This window comes from Cebidichthys violaceus, unplaced genomic scaffold, assembly GCF_023349555.1.
Source record: "Cebidichthys violaceus isolate CVI_PGR_0920_01 unplaced genomic scaffold, fCebVio1.0.p SCAF_19, whole genome shotgun sequence".
In the NCBI taxonomy this organism is placed as follows: domain Eukaryota; kingdom Metazoa; phylum Chordata; class Actinopteri; order Perciformes; family Stichaeidae; genus Cebidichthys; species Cebidichthys violaceus.
The window spans coordinates 13,168,595-13,187,911 of NW_027176361.1; the positions used below are offsets into that span (position 1 = coordinate 13,168,595).

General features: G+C 41.5%; 1 protein-coding gene across 5 annotated transcripts in view; it reads right to left on the reverse strand.

Annotated features, from left to right (window-relative positions):
* Positions 1-516: 516 nt before the first annotated feature.
* Positions 517-19,317, reverse strand: part of pde5ab (phosphodiesterase 5A, cGMP-specific, b) — an 81,900-nt gene continuing 63,099 nt past the window's right edge. For all 5 annotated transcript variants that reach the window (XM_068713756.1, XM_068713758.1, XM_068713755.1 and 2 more), the window contains 10 exons: positions 17,912-18,058; positions 14,754-14,879; positions 13,906-14,000; positions 13,680-13,767; positions 9,505-9,605; positions 8,426-8,503; positions 7,713-7,776; positions 3,414-3,488; positions 2,366-2,449; positions 517-2,206 (listed from right to left, as the gene is read on the reverse strand). In XM_068713756.1, the coding sequence (XP_068569857.1) occupies positions 2,087-2,206; positions 2,366-2,449; positions 3,414-3,488; positions 7,713-7,776; positions 8,426-8,503; positions 9,505-9,605; positions 13,680-13,767; positions 13,906-14,000; positions 14,754-14,879; positions 17,912-18,058 (978 nt within the window). In that variant the 3' untranslated portion in view covers positions 517-2,086. The remainder of the gene's footprint in view (positions 2,207-2,365; positions 2,450-3,413; positions 3,489-7,712; positions 7,777-8,425; positions 8,504-9,504; positions 9,606-13,679; positions 13,768-13,905; positions 14,001-14,753; positions 14,880-17,911; positions 18,059-19,317) is intronic.

The window sequence follows — 19,317 nt, forward strand, 5'->3', positions numbered from 1 at the left end:
GGGGGAAAAATTAAAATAAAAGATTTTAGCAAAAGGCTGCAACACAACAAAATGGGAAACAATGAAAGGCTCTGAATACATGTTTTTACTGTTTTTCTCTCCATATGATTGAGTGTCATTGCTATCTTTAAAGAACCCGTGTCAGCATAAAGCCTTGATACTTTCTCAATTATTTTCAACAAGTTTCATTGATACAATCAGGCTTTGCAGTAAAAGTAGAAACTGTCTGAAGTGTTTGGGCCAATAAGAGACGCTTGATGATGGATAGAAGGTGTTCTAAATGACAGAGTACCAGAGCTAAATGGTGTCCTTGTGCCATCATATTGGTTGTTTTTAATAAAGTTCAGTTATGCTCTATTGTTGGCTACAATGAAAGAGCCCTAGTAGTAAACCATGACACTGACGGTCAGCCTGCTCACAATTTAACACAAACGTTACTTCATCCCTCAATATATAATAAAGTCAAACAAACAGCCTCTTACAGTGGGAAAGCATTAACAGGCGCAGAGACATGTGGACAAATACAAACTTTTTTTCTTTTAATTGTGAATTGGTCCTATTTTATCACAAGGCAGTGGAAAAATGCAGACCTGTTCCCTTTGAAATTGCAGGCCTAGTCTTTGGCTCCTTCACATTTCTAAGTTTCAAACAACACAAAACAGTACATTTCCAAATGTCATCTGAAAGAGTTGTTCCTAAGAAAGGTCCTTCAAAAAGGAGACAGGATTTGTTAAAGTACGAAAACTACATTTCCTATAAAGCATTGTGTGCTCTTGACAAAAGGAGGACCGTACGATATAGAAACTCTAATAAATATATCAAACACAAATAAATATACAATAGTTAAGACAATGAGTGAAAAAAAATGTTACAAAAGACCCTTGTGTGTGTATTCTGTGAACAAAGACATTAAACAAGCTTATCAGATTACTGTGACGCTATGTAAACTATATAGTCGGTACAATATCTGTATCCCGCTGAACTGGTGCCAGTGATCTACGTCTCACCATTCAGTGTTCCCTAAATGTCACTACCTGTGAGTGATAATAGAAGTGAGACTTCAAGACGACAGCCACTCTGTGCAAAAATAAAAAAGGCTATTGTAATAAATATAGCTTAGTGCTGACTCTGTTATTTTCTCTGCTGAGTGACGGCTGTGGAAAAATGGTGACGATAGGAAGACAAGTCTCACACAGTTTTTAACGAAATGAGCATGACCTCTGAAACATGGACTGTGTGTCATGAGCACAACGTTGCACTTCATTGTCATGAGAGTTTAAGGTTTTATGTTACGGTATATTACAACCTGGGTCTTATTTTCATAGATCTAGTCATTGTTTCTATCGGTTCTATCTGTTCCGGTTAGGGTTAGAGGTGAGCTTTCAGATGTAAACAAGCCAACAACAGTTTAGTCAGGTTATCACCACTTCTTCTTCCACCAAGTTTAACAGACATTTTGGCTAATAGTTAAATTTGACCTTTCTTTTCTCTTCCAACATTAGTTGACTAACATGGGGTTTTGTTAGCTTTGAAGCTAGCTAACACAGATAAGTCTGCTAAGCTGACTGCACCACTTCGGTGCTGCGTAGGAACTGTTTAGCCATGCTAGCGGCTCTATGGATGGATTGGTCTTGACTGAAATATCTCAACGTCTCTTGAAGGACTGCCATGAAATTCGTAAAGTCATTCATGGTTCCCAGAGGATTCATTCTGATGATCCCCTATTTTGTAGCGATACTTTGGCTAATGACTAAATGCTTGCAAAACGAATAACATTCCCATCATAACCAGCTGTACTTCTGTTCAGTGCTAATTAGTTAGTTAGCATGCTAAGACGCTGGACTTGGGCGGTAACGTTTTACCTGAGCCTGCTCAAGAGTTTGTAAATGTGAAGGAAAGTGTGTCTGCCCTTTTACTGTCAAACATATTGAATGTTTTTTTTCAGCAGACAAACTTTTCTTGTTAGAGAAATGATCTCATTTGTCCTTTTAGATGTCATGCTAATTTCATGAAATGTTGAGAGACCAGGTTGGACAGGAAAGACCCTGGAAATGTGTGCTGGTTGAAAACCAAACTGGTGTTGGGATCACACCAAGCCGTTAACCAGCCCCTTCTCGCACTCCTCGGCCAACCGCTTCCAATGCTGCCGGTTTTCCTGACATCCTTCCAGCAGCGGGGAGCAATACTCCGACATGCCAGCCAAGGTCTGTGACAGTGACAGAAATGTTCATTCATCTTTGGGGGAAATAGTAAAAAGATTGTCCATCATTGGCATTGACAAAATGCCCTTTCCAGCTTTTCATTCGGTACAGTGGTTTCTAGTAACACAAACAGTCGTCACTCCAAGTTGAATTGTTGGATTTACCTCATATAACTGAGTGCAGATGGCGTCAATGAAGGACACCTGCATGCTGGGTATTTTATCTCTCTTCTCACGATTCATCAGGTCCTAAGGTAAAAGGATTGAAAACGATTACATGTAAACAAAATGAACAAGCTGTCCATGACATCTAACATGTAGTGACATATTTCACACATTTTGTCAAAAGGCAAAAACCCAAAGATTTTTCATTTCACCATCATCATGCATCATGCATGCCAAATAAAAGTGGCAAATCCTCACATTCGAGAGGCTGTCACCAGTGTTATTTTAGCTTAAGAAATTACTATAAAAAGATAATCAATAATTATTTATTGTTTATCTGATCAGCTGCCTAACCTCAACAAACTACACAGGGCGGGTCTCCAAGTAAAGTTATAGATTCATAATTATGCCACAAGGGCCCATTCAAGTAATGAAGCCAGATGAAACCATGATAACTGGTTAGTTTATCTGTATGATAAGGTACAGCCATCTTTATTATCCCTGTGGGGCAATTTGTTGCACAGCCAGCAATAATACATCAGCACACCAATCAGAACACAATTCACACAAATGACAGTGTTAATCAACACTACATGTAATTTATGACAGAGGCACAGGCAAACTGGCAGGAGGCTGATTTTAAGAATAATAAATGGTAGTCTGTGTGACTTTCCATAAGATATGATTCATAATATAATAACGAATACAAAATAATAGTAATTATAATTCTAAACACATGAGTTGTGTCATGGTTTAAGCATATTATATATATATATATATATATATATATTATATATATATATATATATATATATATATTATATTTATAATTATATATCTAACATGCAATTATTTAAGACATCAACAGTCTTCGAGTCACCAGGGAACACAAACATACAGTTGAGTATCATCAGCATAGCGCTTAAATGAGAGGCCACAGACAACAACCTGCCAAGCACTTGAATTAAAAACAAACCCGTCACGGATCCCTGAGGCACACCCCAGCTTAGAGAGGTGTTTGTCACACAGAATACACTCCGACACTTACAGTGGGCTCAATGTTCAGCTCCCGTCTCTCCTTGTCCCCCTGCTCGAAGAACTCAGTGGCTACCAGCTCTGCAATCTGCATCAGAGAGAAGAAACTGGTTAGTTCAACTATTATCGTTAGCCCAAAGCAGACATGTAGATTCAAAAGTTCAATGGAAAGTTTACTGATGAAAAGAACATGACAAAAAGAGAACCATCAAGGACTTATATCTTAACACAATTAACAATATTAACACTTAGTTCCAAGTTACTGCATACAAAAACTTGCTAAGAGTGTTTTTTCTTTCTTTAGCCACTTGTGCAAAGACAGAAGAAACTATTCAGGTATCACAACACATCACAGTGTGATGAGTATTCAAACTTTTCTGTCAACACCACTATCACATCCTGAGGGGTTTCTTTAGAACGTGCTGAAATCTATCCTCGGCTGCGCACTGGACACAACTCTTCTGTAACTTTCAACGTATTAATATGGCCAGTATTAATACTCCTAATGTAAATAGCTTAAAATGCCACTGTGTTTGCCAATAGAGAGATATTGTTAAACAAGCTCTTCTTTTCTGGACGTAGGATAACAGTGATTTACAACATGCAATTCTTCAGAAATGGCGCTTTGGTGAAAGGCTTTCCTGCTTTGGCGATTAACTTAACCACAGCAGCATCCTTCTTGGCTTTATGGAAAAGACATTGCTGAGACTTCAGGCCTCTCTGGAGCTGCGTGGCTCGGTTTCTTTTTTCCGGTCTCCCTGGTATTTCCTCGTGTTTAGTGGAGTAATGATGTTTGAGATTATATTTCTATGAAACAGCAACTTTTCCTTGTACATCAGGCAGGTAGCTTAAACTTCACAAAAGAAACCCTGCAATGTCCATCATCTAGAAACTGTCTGAGTTCATCCACTTGTTTTAAACAAAATCATGTCTTTCTTATTTGAACTGTATATGAAAATTGGTATAAAAAAATAGGAAGAAAATATTTTGCATGCCAGATTATTTGATATTTCTGACATCATGTCGCAGGCCATTCCCTCTCAGTTTGAGACCCTGCTTTAATGGTAAGATGACTTTACACTACATTTCATCATTCACCCATTCACACACACACATTCACACACTGCTGTTTGCCCAGCGTCCAAACGGCAGACACAAAGTGAGCTGGTGAGCAGAGTGGTGTTTACTTCCCTGAATGTTTTTTTTCAAGAGGACCGAGGGCACAGCTGTTTTCATTAATGAGCACTTATCAACACATACACACATACATAGAGTGCCTGTCTGAACTTCTCTCCACTGTGCCTGTGGTTCCTAACGAGATGCCGACTAACGGAGGTCAGCGGGGAGATGAAAGAACAGGGACACAGCTCTGAGATGAAAAGGAGAACGATGAAACAATGTGTGTATGAGTGTGTGTGTGTGTGAGATAGACAGAAATAGAGTGTTAGGGTGTAAACAGAGTCAGAAATGGTAGGATCAAATATGAAGACAGAAGAAGATATGAAGCCGCGCTGCACTGCTCTCTGCTGTAGAAACCTTCAGGTTAGACCCTAATCAGTGATGTCACAGAAGATGTTTTGCCTTTAAAACTGATGAGAAACACCTGTTGTGACATCACTGAGTGGGGTGTGGCCTGAAGTGAAAGACGCTAGAAAGTCTCAGCCAATAGAGATGAAATCAGCAGCTGTCTATCCTCTGTCATTCAATAGAGAACTAGCCAATGAATGACTGCTGTAATTTAAACCTGCAAACAATGTCTGGCCTACCATTTACCTAATTCATGTGCCATTGTTTCATTTCAGCTCAGAGTGAGTCTTTACTCGGCCACACCCCAAAACAGACCACAACAAAGCTAAAAGGAGAGTAAATGGTGGACTAAAGCTTTTGACAGACTATCTGCGTCCGCAGTAAGCCGCAGACTAGTACCAATCACGCAGACGTGCACGTCCATCCATTCATACTACAATTGTGGGTCTGCGTCGGTCTGGCATTCCAAGCGTGCGTATTTCCCGATCCACACGCTATTCCATTTGGTATCAGTAATGCACCATAATGCTGTTTACCTCAACGTCATTTGGCTGTCTTTGTAGTCTTTTAGAGACAATAATATGGGTAACGGCGGATCTCCTCGAACAACCTCTCTTCAAAACAAGCATCCATTTGATCTCCTTCTTTGTCTTGGCAAACCAGCTAGAGGTATCAACTGGACTGGAGTGTGGAGCTACACTGGATCATGTGTAGTCAGTGCATATGCTATGCGTACAGTTAAGTCACAACTATTGGGCTGCATGCGGACGTCCGTGGGTGGATGGCGACATTTACATCAAGCAAACCACAGACGAGGAAGGTGTGACGGCCTTTACAAACTGCTAGTGTTGCTCTGTGTCTCTCTGTAAATGAGAATCTGTTTGCTAGCAGTATAAGACGTCGTGGGGCTGTTGCTATGCCACTATTACCTTGGACGGCAGCTGGATTCTCACAATATCACAAGAGCACACCGCAATCACAGGATCACAAGATCACACAAGGATCTATCTGGTCAGGCTTCAAGTGAAGCGTTTGTGTCAGAACCACAGTGTTACGGATCAATTAGTCAAATCGCACAGCTGCGTGCTGAGTTGGACCTGATTGCTGTGTCGAAACCAGAACAGGTTCGGCTGAATCACAGCTAAACTGCAGCTGAACTAATTTATGTTCCAAAGGTCGACCCCACACTGTGACTCAAAGCAAAAATAGACCTTTTCACTGTGGACATCTTGACTTGTCTTACACTAATGCTGCGTTCCAGAACACTTGAACTAGCCTACAATGTACAGAGTTCCTACTCGTAAACTCTGGGAAAATCCATCTACCCCAACTTCACAAAGAAGCTGCTGTCTGACATCAAACAACAATAGAAGCATACATTGTTAACGGTAAACCATCAACTAAATGGCAATGAAAGGTACATTTGCCTGTACTTGCTTAAAATAACACATTAGTAAAACCTGCATGTTAACTGATGTCCGTAAGTAAAGTGTATAATGGTGTCTGTTACCTCATGCATCCTTTTCGCTCCTCTGGTTTGTTTACATGAGAGTTCAGTTGTGCAGTTTTTCACAATCAGCCATGTTTTTGGTTGCATTTTGGCGTTACACCTGTTGGGGTCTGACTCTGCCCTCATGGCCTGGACAAGACCCTCGCCATGTGCTTTCAAACAAAGGAAAATACCCTGGCCTTGTGTTCAACAAAAGGCCTGATCTGGGTGCTGATAAGAACAGGCTCCAAGGAAGGAGACCACACCTAACAGCTCCAGCCAAACTTAATACTGGCCCCTCATTGGCCAAAAGAGACCAAAAGAGACCCCCCACCGGTTCTATGACCAGGACAGGCATCTGATAAAACCAAGCAAGCTTCAAATCAGCTATCTCCGTCTGAGCTCGCTTGGTGTCAGGAGGTCCCCAAAGTAACCTTTGCCTCTCAAGAAACCCTATTAGGTCTCAAGTCAAATCTGCTGGATGAACATAGACTGTGTTTCTATATTTATGTTTTTGGATCCTGCAGTGAGAGAACGGATAACTTCTACAACCCGTTCTCTCACCATTAATGTATACAGTGCCGGCCAAAGGACGACAAATTCCCCTTTTCACCGAAGGGTCCCCCTCTCTGCAGAGACCGAGGCTGACTGCACAACCCGGAAGACGCACAACCTTTTCACCTTAAACTCAAAGGACTGAAATCATCTCATAGTAAGAGTTTGTTTGGTGTCTGGGCTTAATTAGGTCACGTACGTAGCCACCTCCCTCTATCTGGTCGTAGTTCTTTTACCTCCGCCATCTTGTTTGTAGGTCCACGGGCCCGCTTGAGATTACATTCTACCACTGTCTGAGTAGTTCACTCCTACATATACATACGTATATATATGTATATATATATATATATACACACACGCACACACACACACACACAGTTTGTTGACTTTAGGTATTAGACATAATACCTAAAGTCAATATAATATGATTATTATATGTTTGTTGGCTTTTGATATTTTTTGATTTGATGAGTTATCATTTGGATTTAATAAATGGTTATATTTTACAGATCAGTCTTCTGTGATTACTTGATGTGTGTGAGAACAGCTGGCTGTAGTGACCCTTGAATAGAACAGTACTTTGACTGTGGACATTCTGCGTGAACACTCATTTTGAGACTCAGTTTATAGTTTGTTATCGGTCCTACAGAAACTGGCTACAGCAACCAGAAGTAAGGGAAACTTACTTACTAGAGAAGACCAACAATTTCATTTCATCCAACACATAAATTCATCTTTTACCCTTTTTTGCACTGGCCAGGGCTTTGTGATGGCTGAGATGTCACATGCAGTCATCAGCATTGACCTGAAGGGGGAGATACATTGACACACATCGATCGTCACAGAGCCACGCCTTAGACACAAAATGATCAACAGCAGCTACTTATAGCACGAGTCCACGTCTAACCATTGAGAGTGAAATCTATGGAACTGGAAGGCAACAAAGAGAATATGTTGTGTGTATAAAATCACTGCATCGCAGAAACAAAAAATAATTTCTGTGTGATGATAATTCTGTGATATGCATCTAATGCACAAAGCTTTAAAATTCTAATTATATTTGTATCAATAATACTTTGCTTTATGAATGAAGAACAGTTGATTTGTAAAAAAGAACTACTGTACTCACAGTAGTTTCATAGCACACAGATACAGATACTCAGGAGTCTTACTTTCAGTTGTCCTCTTAAATTAATCATTTCATATTTTCACAAATACACTTATCTGCTTTCTTTCCGAGCTTGAGATGAGAAGATTGATATCAAACATGTCTGTGTCTGTGTGGTTAGTACGGAGCTGGAGTCCAGATGTGATTAGCGTAGCTTAGCATAAAGAGTGGAAGCAGGGGGAAACAGCTAGCCTGGCTTTATTACGTGCAGTGACTTTTATGCTAGATTTGGCCAAAAAGTAGCTAAGCTGGCGTGTGGTGTGAGTTTTGGAGGGCCGGTGCTCACCTCAATAAGTCTCTGTGATGTTCGTCTTCCCAAACAAACTGGCTGTTCTTGGTGAGCTCAAAGAACTCTCCACGCCTCCTGACAACACACACACACACACACACACACACACACACACACACACACACACACACACACACATAATGACACAGCAGATAATTATCCTCATACAGTATATAACCTTTTCTCCTCCACCACCCACTGTCTAGACTGAACGAGGGATTAGATAAGAGCTGTAATCACTAAGGTGGATGATTGAAAACAAGTGGAAAAAAGACAAAGATGGAACAGACGAAATGAAATGTCGGAGGGAAGGATGAGCTAAGTCTGCAGACATCTTCAACATTAAACCAACACGTTTTATTTTTTATAAAGTCCACCAAAACATAACTGTAGATGATGCGTGTAATTCAACCAGCTTTCTGTCAGAATAATCCAATGCACACAACAGACAATGACATAAGTACTGACTAAATAATGTAAAGAAATAAATAAAACATGTCTGGGCAAAAATCGCTCCATACATGTTTGCCCTTCAGAACAATGTACTGTATGTCAGAGGTCAATGTATGCAGCTGCAGTATGTTGTTGTACATTTCTTAATCACATTTCATGATTCATGATTGAACACTGCAAGATCACTCACAGAAAGTACAATTTGAACAAGCTGACGTTTGACAAGTAAAAAGAGAATTTCTGTAAGAAGACAGGAAGACATTATCAGCATCAATGATGAGACAGGTGTGATCTGCTCTGAATGAATGCAATCACTACCAGTCACAATATTACAAAATAGCCCCCCTTGTCCTTCCTCTGCCCAAATTGACTTATCTTCTTCTGTCTTCTTCCCTCTCTCTGTCTCTCTGTTTCCCTCTCTCTCTCTCTTTCTCTCTCTCCCCCCCCCCCCTCTCTCTCTCTCTCCCCCTCTCTCTCTCCCCCCTCTCTCTTTCTTTCTCCCCCCCCTCTCTCTCTCTCTCTCTCTCTCTCTCTCTCTCTCTCTCTCCCTCTCTCTCTCTCTCTCTCTCTCCCCTCCCCCTCTCCAGTCACATTTCCATCTGGGCTTGACGTTTGGTACCTACTTCATGTACAGGGCCAGGTCAGTGGCCAGAATAGCCCTCTCGATCATCTTCAGAGTGGTCTTGTACTCATCCAGGGAGAGACCGCTCAGGATCTGGTTTCCCTGGAGAGAGAGAGAGAGAGAGAGAGAGAGACAGAGGGAGCAGCTCTGTATCTGATTCAATGATTTACACATGGAAACATACAGGGGAGTTTGACAACAGCAGCCTCTGAGGGAAAGGTACTACTGGTACTACTAGTTTGTTCTCTAATAGACCACCAAGGGGTTGCCATGACAACACTAGACTGCAAAAGCACACACACACACGCACACAAATGAATCAAACAACCCGTCCATATGTCTTGAGTGTTTATAAGCATGATAGTTGATAGTTGACACATTTTTCCGTCTAAAGTGCTTTAAGAGTGTGAGCTTGCATGAATGTTTTTCAGCCTGCATGTGACATGGTTTGCAACAGGCTGTGTGTGTGTGTGTGTGTGTGTGTGTGTGTGTGTGTGTGTGTGTGTGTGTGGGTGGGTGTGGGTGTGTGATTGTGTGATTGTGTGTGTGTGACTGTGTGTGATTGTGTGTGTGAGTGATTGTGTGACTGTGTGTGTGAGTGTGTGACTGTCTGTGATTGTGTGTGTGAGTGACTGTGTGTGTGAGTGTGTGACTGTGTGTGAGTGTGTGTGATTGTGTGTGTGAGTGACTGTGTGTGTGAGTGTGTGACTGTGTGTGAGTGTGTGTGAGTGATTGTGTGACTGTGTGTGATTGTGTGTGTGAGTGATTGTGTGACTGTGTGTGTGAGTGATTGTGTGACTGTGTGTGATTGTGTGTGTGAGTGTGTGTGCTTACATCTGTATGAATATGTCTGAACGTGTCCAGCAGCAGTGGGGTTAGTGGTGCTGTGGAGTTGGGAGTATATTTAGAGTTTGTTTTGAGGCCATGAAGATCAGAGCATACTGTAATTCACTATATTTTATTGGGCCATCAGAGTGTTCTGGGGCAGGCTAGCAGCTGGAAAATGAGCAGAAGAGGCATAATAAATAAGACGAAGAGGTCCAGGATCCTGCAGGCCTGTGAGAATCCACTCCCACACCATCATGTTCCTATGCAGCAAGCATTGGCCACCTCAGGATGAAATGATTTGAACTGTGACCCACCTGACCCTAACCCCGATCACACTTTTATATGACAAACACATCACTGATAACATTGTCTATAGAAAGGATTACACTGTAAATCCATTGTCCTTACTAGATTCAAAGTTACAAAAATACACAAAAAGACAGATTGTTTTGGCTTCAACTGGTTCACAGATATCTGCGTCACAGATTTCTGCTGCCATTGTATGTTGGTGGTCATATCAGAATGTCTTTGGAACTACCTTCTGCTCTATGGTGGCTGGTAGTTTGTGCTTTGTTCATTCACTGTTCTCAACAAATAACTGCTTGAACTTCAATTAACAAATATATATATATATATATATATATATATATATATATATATATATATATATATATATATATATATTTATATTTGTGCCTTTAAAGACTGTCCTGTGTATTAGCATGCATGTGATTAAGTAATTAACAGTGGAAAGTAACATGGAAGTACATATGGCGCCTTTATTAATAAAAAGTGTCGTTATTGCCTATTCTGGCACTGATCACACTGTCCTCAGACTCATGCTAGCAGAACCGCGTCGTCATGAGAGCAGAACCTCGTCGTCATGAGAGCAGAACCTCGTCGTCATGAGAGCAGAACCGCGTCGTCATGAGAGCGTACGGCCGTCCTCTTCTTCCCCCTCAGGTAAACACTGTTAGCTCTGTTAGCACCGTTAGCTGCTAGCCAGCGGCAGAGACATTTCCATGTTGAGGGCCGTGTGCAGGCAGATGATCCTGGCTGTATGGGTTGTAGCAGTTGCAAGCAACACCATGTCAATAGTCCTTTTTTCTAGATCTGACCCAAAAAGGATAGATTATTATATTATCTTGTTAGTGGAGAAGTTTCGATACTACTTGCTGCTGGGTTATTTTGGCCGATACTTTAAAGATATCGAGTACCAATACCCAGGCCCAATAGATCGACTGCGTTCTGCGCCGATAAAACATTTACATCTTCTGTCACTATCTTGGTTTGGTGGGACCCTTGTGAACGAAGGCCCAACCTCAGCGGGCACCTTTGGACAGGTAACATGTAAAGGAGGGCAAGGGGCCACTTGCACTATGGCTGCCATTAAGCCCATGAGAATAGAGGCAGGCTTCACAGACCTGCTGCCTCTCAGGAGTCAGTACAATGGTCGTCCAACTAGAATCCAGAACCATGCCTAGGAACGTTGTCACCTGGGAAGACTGGAACTTGCTATTTTTGTTGTTCGTGCACAGGCCCACGTTCTGAGCGTGCGAGCTGTAAGGCTTTAGGGAGGCTAAAACCCAGTCACTGTAACGTCACATGCTGTAACACTACTTCCCAAAAAAAAGTTATGCACATGCATCAGTTTCAGAGTTAATATAATTATGCTCAAATCTCCACTAAGTAAACAAGGTCTTGCGTTAACTCAGAACACAAAACCTCAGGTTCCACTTAGAGTTGGTTTCAGTTCCTTACAGGAAGGACCAGGATGAGTTGACTCAAAGAGGTTCCCAAAGCTTTAAGGGCTTAAATGAGGATACACATAATAATGATTACACCACACACTAAAAGCTACATTACATACATTACACTACCATCTTTACATTACATTACCATCTTTTTGTTCTTCTTCTTTTATCATATTAGGCTATTAAGTTAAACATTTGTATTTGTTTTGTTATTGGCAATGGATTTTTGCTTCTGCAATAGAAAAGGGATGACCAGTTTTAATCTGGAACATAAACATCTAATAGTAGCTGTTGTAGGACCACAGCAGATTGAAGACCTACTGTATACATGCAAGACAACACAGACTGTGAAGACGATGAAGTCCTTTCTGAGACACCAGGAGAGGAGAGGGATGGAGCCTCTTCAAAGCGCCAGCCAAGAGCTCAGCCGCTGCATACTGAATCAGCTGCAGCGGTGAAAGGTCAACTAGTGTCATGTTTTGCATAACTGGGAAGAGACGATTTGCCTGATGCTTTTGGTCCCTTCATCCTGCTCCCACACTGACATCATGATGAAAGTGACAGCTCTTCCTTTGCTACACTGTAGCTGCAGTTCAGACAGCTGGTCCTTTAAGGCGGCAGCAGTTATTTCTGAAGTGAGCGGAGTACAGTAGGGTTTTCGTACGAACCAAATGTCAACTCCTTGACCGTGTCTGGATCAACTGTGAGTCAGCTTTCTACACTATGAACATTGTCGAAACCAAGTACCGGTCCAAGCTCGCAAATATGCATTATGAGGTCTGAACGTCTGCTGGGAGGACATTTAGTAACCGGACCTATTTGAGTGTTAGTTACCTGAAAAGCAAAGTAATACATCTTTGTAATTTCGGCACATTGAGATCCCTGTTTCACATTATAGAGTCGCCTGGTTCAGTGTAGGTACCACATGTTGATTAAAGCTGGACCGATCAACACATCCTTCAACCCGCCACAGTTTTGAAGTGAGAGGTAGATTAGGATTAATATTGATCTGATGAGCATTAAAACGTAACAATAGCTCATGGTGAAGCTAGTAAGAGTCCATTAGGTTTAGCTTGACTTTGCTGTATTTCTTAACTTATCTTTACAAAGATCTTGTACATGTGTTGATAGTTACGGAATATATGCAAAGTAGTGCGTGACGCCATCTAGAGGCTTCTTGAGCAGACTTAGCTACTCTCCACTGAACATAGATTTTCAGTGGAAGAACAACCCTGTGAGTAATCTCTGGTGTCGAATGTGACACTGTTCCTTAATGACTGCTATTACTTGTGGGCCCACATGTAAACTGATATGTCTGCGATTATTTGATATCGGTCTGGCTAACCTACCTGTCTGGCTCTAACATGTAGGGTCTTTGTGTTTGCAATAAGAGCGGCTCTGAGCAAATAATACATCAGCTGATGAAATATACCACTTGTTAGACAAAGTAGGAAAGCATTTAGGACTAGTGTTTTCTCTCTTGTTGTAGTTGGTAGGTAGGTGACTGGATTCCTCTGTACATGAGTGAGTGAGTGAGTGAGTGAGTGAGTGAGTGAGTGAGTGAGTGAGTGAGTGAGTGAGTGAGTGCACCTACAGAGCTGTTGAGGATCATGAGGCACTGGTCGACGTGGTGGTGCTCCATGGTGGAGTGGCAGTAGAGCTGGGCCAGTGGGTGGTCGCTCCTGTACACACACACACACACACACACACACACACACACACACACACAAGAAGAAAGACACAGAGTGGATACAGCGTGCTCCCACACATGCACATACATTCATACATATACTTATATGACTCATGCTCTCCTTCTGTACCTCTGTATGTAGGAGTTGTTGACTCCTCTGTGGTCCAGATCGTGGCTCAGAGTTGCAATCATCAGAGCCAAGACCTCCAGATCGCTCAGGTTATTCTGTGAGGAGACGGACGAGTGGAGGAAGGAACAGAAAAACACACACACACCACATCACACGATGGCAGCTAGTAAACGGACGACAATCTTTTGGAACAATTAAACCAAACAAAAGCCTCAGAAGCTGTCCTAACTGTCCACACATGGTTGGCGGTGTGGGCGCTCAGCACAAAGCCCGGAGTGGACAGCTTCTTTTACAGCTTTTACACCAGAGCCGTCCATACGGACACATCCAGCAGCTGCTCATCGTTGCTAGTATTTGATGCAGAAATGATTGCATGTTGCATGTTTTTGTGTAGTCAGAGTTGTCTGACCTGTTTTATTCCTGCTGCTGTAGGAGGTATTTTCATTCTGACCATCCATTATAGATGCTGTTTAGTTCAACCCATGAGCTACAAATCATGTCAATCAAACATTACTGCCAAAACACACTGAGGGCTTTTCATTTCCTACATTCTGAGCCAGTTGTTTCAATTAACATGACTATACTGTGAAAGACGCCTTGCAGAGACGTTACTGTTGCACGGTTATGCACATGTAAGGAATGCTGGTGCTACTGGAGATATGAGACTTCAGTCCTCTTCAGTCACAACGGCCGTGTTTTCTTTTTCTTGTTCATCAGTGGGGTTTGATTGTCCAACAAGATTGTGAATTCAATGCTTTTCAGCAGCAAACTAGTCATTCTTGGAATTCCAAATGTTTAGCAACTGGCAATTTAACGAATCAGCTCCTCCTAATCAGGGACCGACTGACCTGGAGGCGTCCTGACTTGAGGAGGGTGAACATGCTCTGGGCAGTGTTGAAGGCGTGTCTCCAGTTGTGATAAGCCACGTTCTTCCTGTAGTTCTTCTTCACACTCAGAACCCACTGGCACAAACTCTACGGAAGAGGGAAAGAGCAGAAGGAGAGATATTTATATATATATATATATATATATATATATATATATATATATATATATATAATATATGTATAGATATATACTGAATTGTAAGTCGCTTTGGATAAAAGCGTCTGCTAAATGACCGTAATGTAATGTTAACAACTCATCACAAACAGTTTCCTGTTTGTACTCATCCATGTGAGTCTGACGTATTTTAAATAGTCTGGTTTTAGTGAAGATGCATGTGTTTTTCGGAAGTGAGACGGGTTGATTGATTTACACATTTTCATTTATTTTGGGGTGAAATATTGCTTAATTTACTACAAACTGACTGCCCCTTAAGTATACTACTGATTAAGGAAGAGCTTTATTATTGTATGTTTACTGTGCTAACATGGTGCTAACTCAAACTAGGTATTAGGTAATAAGGAGTTGGAGGCAAAAGGGTGCATACACATTGCACAACAGCTGGCCTTAGGGTGTTTGCCCTTTCTGAAATTGATGACTCAGCATGCTGCTAGCCAATCAATGCTCTGTGCTTTCTTTAGTCTTTACTTTAGTCCATGTTCATTATGCGCACACAGCGAGTAAACCTAGACTAAACTCAAACGATGATTCATTTCCTTTACCCTCTGATCATCGGTCATAATGAAGACCTCTAGAACATGAATATGTTAGAGAAGTAACTCGGTAATAACATGTTGTGTAGTTTAACCCCCGGGCTGTGATGCTCTGGGCTGTTCCAGCTGCGCTGCTGGAGGGCCAATCAAAGGCTCTCATGAGGCCTCTCTCCGCAGGCACTCCGGAGGTCAGCCACCAACACACAAGGACCTCTTTACGCGCAGAGAGCGCCGAGGATGCGAGCCGGGCGGTGGTGGCGCCGAGGGGGAGCCGTGACGGAGGCAGAGAGTGAGGGAGTCTTTGCTGTAGGACGGTGCTGTGTGTGTGTGTGTGTGTGTGTGTGTGTGTGTGTGTGTGTGTGTGTGTGTGTGTGTGTGTGTGTGTGTGTGTGTGTGTGTGTGTGTGTGTGGTCTCTGAGTTAAGGATGCAGGCAAATACATAAATATTAACTCACTTGCATTCACTCATCATCCAACACAAACACACACACACACACACACACACACACACACTTCTAATGGTCTAAGGATGCTGGTAATGAGAAGCACATTGTTTTCTGCTATGAATAAGAAGAAAGCTGCTCTTGTCTATTTTCATGTAGAGAACAAGAACAACAAAGTCGTGTCAGGATAATGAATCACTGTCTGTTGTTCTAACTTCTGTGGTTGCCATGGTACCCTTCATTATACACTTGTTTGTGATTGCTTACACCCTTAAAGTGAATACTTAGACAAAAGCATCCAAGCCTTAACTTTTGTAACCACGCCTTGAACAAACATATTTTCTGCTTTGCACTTCTTGCAAAACACAACACATTGTTTCTGACATGTGTGCAAGAAAACATACAACATATACATGTACACACACACACACACACACACACACACACACACACACACACACACACACAAAAACACTTATCCACTACTTGAACCTCAATCAGTCTGAGCCTTAGCACCACAAAAAAACCTCAATCTCAACTCTTTTGTGAAAACATGGAGGCGTGGCAGCGAGAGGACGAGAGAGAGGAGGAGAACGAGGACAAGAATCAGGATGGGGACCGGGCATGATGTAGCCAGACCCCATAAACCATCACCATCCCTTACAATACTGTGATTTACCATCATTACTGATCTGTAATTTGGACTTTCCTTTGTGTTTTTGTTATTTTGTTAGAGTTTGATTTATCATAATAGCACCATCAACTATATCTATTTGTTTAAATGTATCTAAATGTTTGAAACTCACATATATGACTTCTGCATATTGAGAACTAGTGTGAACATAGTGTGTTCTGAAGAGGTCAACATAAAGCCTTTGCCTTAGAAAGGACCAGTCTCTTGTAGATAAACCACTGGGGGGGGGGGGGGGGAGCTGTGCGAGGGAGAGCTGGTCTGAACTAAGAAGAGTCGCGTTACGCTAGTGAGAGATAATAAACCCATAAAAAACACATTAGAAAAGCACATGAACATAACTCACACAGGACAGGAAAAGAGACACACCTGTGATTTCAAAGGAAACCAGAGGAAGAGCTTCAAAGGGAACACTAGATAAGACTATACGACTGTCCTGTCTGGAGAATGACTCGGTGTGTTCTTTGCTTGAAGGATAAACTCGATTGCTTCTAACTTTGTCTGATTCCAGTGCGCTCTTCAAAGATCATCAGGACACCAACAGGTTTTAAGTATGGAATAAAACAAGAGTTGGGGAACCGAGATTCTGGTCTTCATGTGTTTGTGTTCATTGAAAATGAGCAGATGTTCTGTACTGGAACAATCTTTCACAGAGCCTGGAGGAGGGAATTCAAAAGGTATACAAACCGCTAAAGACAGTTGTGATTGTATAAAGTACATCAGTGCTGCTGGGAAAGAGTAATTCAAATGCTTGTGTGTTTTATTTTATTGCATAAAAGGATTTTTGATTGGTGAGGCTTTGATTTTATCACCAAGTGTCTTATTTAGCTTTTATATCATTTAAACTGAAATACAGAATTTGTATTTTATTGTAATGTAATGCAGGCTTTGTCTCCACTTTGGGTTAGAAATACCTGTTTTTATTCTATACTTAATACCTGTGTTCATGTAGTAACATGTAACATTCTTACAAAGTTGCCATTTTGTTCTGAGCTGAGGAACGGTTATGATCTGAACAAAGTGAAAAAGGTTCATCCTCTGTGTTCAGTCAATTTCAGCTTTTCAGTATTTCTTGTGTCCATGTGAGAACTTGAAAGTGACCATGAGGTTCATCCTGTGGCGACCAAGAATGTCCACAACTAAGCTGAGAATCTGTCCAGTACGTGTCCAGACGTCTTGCTGTGGACTAACGTGTCAGCTGAGCAGATGGACAGAGTCAACCTCAAGCATTGTAATGTTCACCTACTTTAACAACATCCCAGGTCTCTTCTTACCGTGTACTTCATCTGGAAGTTTTGGACCAGGTTGAGGTCGACAAACATACGAATAGTAGCCTGCGTGGTTTCGTTGTCTGACAAGTCAAAGTCACTGAAGCTGAAGTCCAGAAGACGCAATGAGTGGGCTGACGGCACTGTGGATACCTTCAGAGAGACACACACACACACACACACATTCAATGATACACAGGCGTGAATATGAATGTGTATCATCTGCATTATTTAGTTTGACTTAAATATGGTCATCATTTTACAGATTCTTAATTGAATCCTTATTTCACTTGATATGACATAACTGGCATCAAACTGTTGCTGCCGGTACAGGAGCAGCTTCCACTGCTACCTGTGAGCATCAACACGTTCTGCAGGTAGCAGTCTCTAGGGTGACACGTACCCGTGCAATCAAGCCCGTGTCCTAGATGCCAAGTGACACATCCTGTCTCTGGCACCCGAGGGAGGCCACTTAATCAGGCTATGGTTAGTTCAGACACACGGAGACCAGAACAGAGCAGGAACCTTGAGACGTGATGTGCTGTCATTGTCGACGGTGGGATTGGTGTGAAAGCTGGGCTGCACTGATTGGTTCATGTTTGGACATTTGCTTTGATGTGCTGTCAGAAAACCAGTCAGATACTTACAAGTGAGCTAAGTAAAAACAATCATAAAGCAGTCTGGCTGCAGCGATATAATATTAAATTTCTTGTGTAATTTATGTACAAAGCCAGAGGACCAATCATACGAGTCAAGAGAGTATATGTATATATATACATATATATATATATATATATATACATATATATATATATATATATATATATATATATATATATATATATATATAAATATGTATATATGTATATATATATATGTATATATATATATATATATATATATACTGTATATCATTTTCACCTACAGTGCAGCACAGTAAGAGGTAATGTTCTCGATATTCTCTAAAAATAGATCTCATGGGACAAGAAAAATGAGCGGTCAGATTATTAGACAGCTCATAAACAAACCAACGTACAGGTGGATCATCCTTAAATGAAAGAGGAAACAAAGGCGACACTATGTATCACAGATCTACTGTCTACTCTCTGGACCCTGAGTCTGGAATAAAGTCCATCTATCTACTGTACTTAACATAGTTGTGTGGACTAATGGTTCTCCTGTCCAATGAGGGAGCCAGTAAAGCCACATAAAGAGGACACTCACTAGTTCACCTCTGAATCAAACTGTTGCATGTTTACAACCTGTACAATCATCTGGTTGGTGTTGTTTAAACCATTGGAAGCAATCACATGGGTGAGTACGGTGCTTATATATGTATATATGTATGTATAGATACTATCCTAAAATAAGTATCCAGTTTGGAACAAACTGCATTCAATCTCCATCCAGCA